Consider the following 5,754-nt stretch of genomic DNA (forward strand, 5'->3'; position numbering starts at 1 on the left):
AGGATCGTCTCTGGCGCAAGAACCGGAACAGGAACCCCAACGACACCTGCTACGGCGTCGATCTGGGCCAGAACTACGACGACGGGCTCGATCTGGGCCGGTACTACGACGACGGGCACGGGACCGGAGACAGCTGCAGCAAGAACTACGAGGGTGAGTTGGGATGAGGCTCACCCTTCCACCAAACTTCATTGAAATTCACTGAGAACTTCTGGAAATATCGTCGGCACAAACAGACAGACAGATAAACACAGGTGAATATATAACCTCCTCGAACTTCGTGGGCGGAGGTAACAATGAACAAGTTACTCCCCGGGTGAAAGAAAACGGAGCGGAGAGGCATTCTATCAAAGGCAGTGACAAATAGCGGAGGGTAACGTTATTAAAAACCACAAATATCTCACCAAATACTCACCCTCGCGGCCCCAGTCTGTAACATCTACTGCACAAGTTCACACTAGTCACGAAGAATCACTGACAGCCTCCATATCCAAAGAAGAATTAACGAAAAATGCGATTATTCTGGACCGTCTCACTGCACACACATCGGTATGAGTGTAAATAAAACATGAGCAACAGATCATCAAAAGTAATACTGAAACTTTATCTAGCATTAGTAAGGCCACACTTAGACTACGCAGCAAAATTTTGGTGTCCTTACTATAGAATGGATATTAATTCGTTCGAAAATGTACAGAGAAGAATGACAAAAATGATACATGACGTCCGGAACCTGTCATATGAAGACAGACTGAAAAGACTAAGTCTGCATTCGCTAGAGAGGCGTAGAGTAAGGGGAGACTTAATTGAGGTGTTTAAGTGGATGAAGGGTATAAATAATGGAGATATTAGCAAGGTACTTAAAGTGAGCATACAGGATAGAACTAGAAGTAATGGTTTCAAACTAGAAAAAATCCGTTTCAGTAAGGAAATAGGTAGAAGCTTGTTTGGTAACAGAGTAGTAGACGAATGGAATAATCAATCATTTCCTGTGGCACCCTCGGGGATGCATAGGGCCTCGATGAACTCACACCACCACATCCTATCTTGTGCTAACTCCTCAAGATCTCCCCAACACTCATCTCCAGGTTCCCGTCTCATTGTCCTCACCCACGTCTCTTTTGGCCTTCCTCTACCTCTCCTACCAGGTGCCACCCACCCTGGTGTACCTCGTACTATTCCCTGTCTCCTATACACATGTCCTAGCCACTTCCATCGTGAGAATCTAACATATTCATCGATCGGCTGCACTCCCGTTATTTCTCTAATTCTACTATTTGGTATCCTTTCCCACCACTTAACTCCTAATATTCTTCTAAGTGCTTTATTTTCAAACACCAAGAATTCACTGTGCTGTACCAAGACTAGTGTCCATAAATTAAGATACTCCTAACCATTACCTTATAAAGTTTGATTTTTGTATGCACAGAGAAATTGTTATTATTCCAAATATTTTTAAGCATTCCCATTGCCTGATTAGCCTTCTTTAACCTTTCCTCGAATTCAAAGTTCAAAGAACCATCCTTGGCTAAATAAGTACCTAAATATTTAAACCTATCAACTTGCTTTACAACCATACCTCCAATTACACATTCCTGCGCATTTTCCATATTCATATTGATTATTTCAGTTTTTCCACAATTAATAACCAAACCCACCTTGCGACCTTCACTCACCAAACAGTCCAACACTCTCTGCATCTCTTCTGGCCCATCACAAATCAAAACTATATCATCTGCATAATCTAAATCCAAAAGTTTCCTGTTCTCTCCCCAAAGTATACCTGCACCGGTTTCTGTTCCAACACGTTTCATAATGTAATCAATGACCAATATAAATAGTAAAGGCGATAGAACACCACCTTGAATTACTCCGGACTTGACTTCAAACGAATCACTCAGACAACCATCAACCATCACTTTACAAAATGTGTCCTCATGCATGTTCATAATGACCCTCACAAACTCCTCTGGTATTCCATAATGTCTCATGATCTTCCCCATAGACTCTCTCAAAACACTATCAAAAGCCTTTTCAAAATCAACAAAACAAAGACTTAACGGTACTCTCATTTCATTAACTTGCTGCATCAAATGCCTAACTATAAAGATCTGATCATTGCAACCACGTCCCTTTCTAAAACCAGCCTGTTCATCCCTCAGAATACCCTCAACCACCGGCTCCAACCTATTTAACAACACTCCACTGAAAACTTTCAAAGCTATCGGTGACAAAGAGATTCCCCTCCAATTACCACATTCACTCAGGTCTCCCTTCTTCGGAACTTTAACAATTACACCATTCTTCCAAACTGATGGTAGTAACCCCGTCACCCATATCTTATTGAATAGCTTGGTCAAGATCATTATTAATCTATCCCCCTCCACTTTAAACATTTCCGGAAATAAACCATCCTCCCCTGGTGCCTTATTATTCTTTAACTGTTTTACTGCTTTCTCCACTTCTGCAAGCCTCAACTCTCCTGTTTCTATATTTAAATCTTCCTGAGCAGACGGTATATCCTCTTCTGGTGGTATTGGTCTATTAAGAACTGTCTCAATAAGCTACCTAGTAAAGTAGTTGCTGCCTCTTCCATTGAGAGTTTCAAGCATAGGCTAGATAAGCATATGACAAATAAGGGGTGGCTATAGAAAAAAGAAAATCTTGTAGCCAATACTAATTCATAATTTTTCCTTTTCAGGTTAAGCTATGATAGTCTCTATTCTCCTTTCACACTTTCCTGTAAAATGTCCACACTAGTGTGGTGCTCTTTCTGACTTTTTCCTGCCGGCTTCGGCTGGTGGGTTTGGAGGGCGGGGAAGAGCCTTCTTCTTTGCTATCCTTATCTCATTCTAGTAGTTCAGTTACTCTTCTAGGAGCTGCCTAGCATGGGCCAACCGGCCTACTACAGTTATCCTCTCTTCTCATGTTCTTATGTTCGAAAGCGTTAACAATGTAAGGTATTTCACCATCAAAATTAATCTAGAGGTAATTTTTAAACATTTTTTTACTAAACATAATAAACTGATATTAATTTATGGATCCATTCGCCAAGTAAAAGAATTTCGTAACAAACAAAACGAACGAGTGATTTTGTGGTAAAAGTTTCAAAATCACGCGTTCGTTTCAGCCTTTTGCTTTATAAAATTCATCAATATAATTACTCATTTTAGCATCATTTGGCATATGCATCAAAAAATTAATTGTAATTTAGTTTATTTAGTGACCAATGTGTTTAAAAATTACCTCTGTGAATAATTTTGTTAGCGAAAAAGAAAAATAATTAACTTCCTAACGCTTTCGAACGTCCCGCAGGTTTATTTACATTCCCGTGTCGGTGTGTGTGGTGAGGTGGTCCAGAATTATCGCGTTTTTCGTTAATTATTCGGTAGGTATGGAGGCTGACAGTGATTCTTCGTGACTAAGATGAACCTGTGCAATAGATGTTACAAACTGGGGCCGCTAGGGTGAGTATTTGGTGAGATATTTCGAATTTAAATGTCATCACTCCCGCCATTTGTCACTGGCTTTACCTGAATCCCTGTCCGCTGCAAGGCTTTTATATCTGTTAACACACACACACACACACACACAGGCAGAGCACAATACTTTATTATTGTTATATGTTGTAGCTCTCTCTCTCTCTCTCTTACAAATTGCGTTAACAGTATTGAATTATGATTAAATTCTCACTTCTGCTCGAGGTAAGACAATGATTGACAGGAGACAGCTACTCTCTCTCTCTCTCTCTCTCTCTCTCTCTATCACAACATATATATTCTTTTAATTTTTATCTCAGTACTCAACACCACACAAGTTTTCCTATCACCTCATCCTCAGCGATTTATTTCCCATCTTCCATCTTCACTAACCCCTCAAATAACCCCCTCTCTCGCCCCCCCCCCCAGGCCCCACGGGGTTCTCAGAGCTGGAGACGCAAGCAGTGAGGGATTATATCAATGAATTACAAAGTACAAGGAATTTGACAGCTTTCTTCACCATCCACTCATACCTTCAGCTGTGGCTGTATGCGTATGGCTGGAGTGGAGAGTCGGTGCCGGAGGAGCCTGAAGTGGTACGTACACAGAATTACGTACATGGATATATACGTACATACATGCATAATATATACACATACACACTGCCTCTAACAATACCTTAGTGGACACACACACACACACACACACACACTACCTCACAAACAGTACCTCAGTGGACACACACACACACACACACACACACACACGTACATACATACATACATACACACTACATTATTACTGGCCACTTTACCTCATAATTCGGCCAGGAAGATATCAGCTCCCAAACGGTTGAGATTTGGACTCATGTTGGTGCTTTGTTGATAGATAAATAGATAGACAGATAGATAGATAGAGCAACAATGGTCCATTACTTAACATTCTGAGCTTGCACGTGTAGGGAAAAGATTTGTATATATTAAAATTATGTGAGAGGGAGAGGGAGGCCGAGGATGAGATGGAGCGATGGAGCGGAGAGGTATATGAGAGAGGGGGGGGCGGTTTGGTGTGAGCTGGGAGCAGGGCAGTGAAATGGCGTTGGACAGGGCGACATGGAGGCGATTTGTTTGTGGCCACCCCTTACTGGATCTAGGCGTCTGGCAATAGATGGATGGAAAATGATGTGTGTTATTGGCTCTCGTGCTGTCGATAGGCGATGAATGAAGGCTCCTGTGTGTATATTTGATTTTTCTTCTTTTTTTCAGAGTCGTGTTGCTCAGATTGGAGTTAACGCGACTGAGTCAGTACACAACACACAGTATAGGGTTGGTTCCTTCTACAACCTTGTACGTAAGTAGTGGTAGTAGTAGTAGTAGCAGTGGTAGTAGTAGTGGTAGTGGTGGTGGTGGTAGTAGTGGTAGTGGTAGTGGTGGTGGTGGTAGTAGTGGTAGTGGTGGTGGTGGTGGTGGTAGTAGTGGTAGTGGTAGTGGTGGTGGTGGTAGTAGTGGTAGTGGTAGTGGTGGTGGTGGTAGTAGTAGTAGTAAAAAAGTATATATAATAATAATAATAGTAATAATAATAGTAATAATAATAATAATAAAAAAAGTAGGAGCATCGTTGTAGATCTTAGTACTAACATAATGATAACAATAATAAAAATGATAATAATAATAATAATAATAATAATAATAATAATACGATAATAATAATAATAATAATAATAATAATAATATTATTATTATTATTATTATTATTATCTGTCTATCTCCCTATCTATCTATATCAGTAAATCTATCCTTCAATCAATCTATGCCCAGTTTTCTACTTTTGTCTATCTATCCATCAATCCATCTATCTATCTGTCTGTCTATCTATCTATATATCTATCAGTCTATCTATCTACCTATCCATCCATCAATCCATCCATCTATCTATCTATATATCTATCAATCTATCTATCTATCCATCCATCAATCCATCTATCAATCAATCTATCTATCTATCAATCTATCTATCTATCCATCTGTCTGTTTATCTATCCATCAGTCTATCTATCAATCCGTATCTACCAGTAAATCTATCCATCCATCTATCATTCTATGTATACCCATTTCTGTATGTGTCTGTCTGTCTGTATATCTATCTATCAAACCATCTGTCTATCTGTTTATCAGTTAATCTATCCATCAATCACCTATACCCAGATTTCTACACATCTCTGTCTGTTCATCAGTCCATCAATCCGTCTATCTACTCATCCACCTATCTGTCTATC

General features: G+C 39.9%; 1 protein-coding gene across 1 annotated transcript in view; it reads left to right on the forward strand.

Annotated features, from left to right (window-relative positions):
* Positions 1-4,837, forward strand: part of LOC145411456 (carboxypeptidase A4-like) — a 7,014-nt gene extending 2,177 nt beyond the window's left edge. Inside the window, exons 3-5 of the mRNA XM_080281504.1 lie at positions 3-153; positions 3,909-4,075; positions 4,745-4,837. Of these exons, the coding sequence (XP_080137630.1) occupies positions 3-153; positions 3,909-4,075; positions 4,745-4,837 (411 nt within the window). The remainder of the gene's footprint in view (positions 1-2; positions 154-3,908; positions 4,076-4,744) is intronic.
* Positions 4,838-5,754: the final 917 nt, after the last annotated feature.

Source organism: Coenobita brevimanus, chromosome 11 (genome assembly GCF_032717465.1).
Source record: "Coenobita brevimanus isolate Jiangsu-jjx chromosome 11, ASM3271746v2, whole genome shotgun sequence".
NCBI lineage: Eukaryota > Metazoa > Arthropoda > Malacostraca > Decapoda > Coenobitidae > Coenobita > Coenobita brevimanus.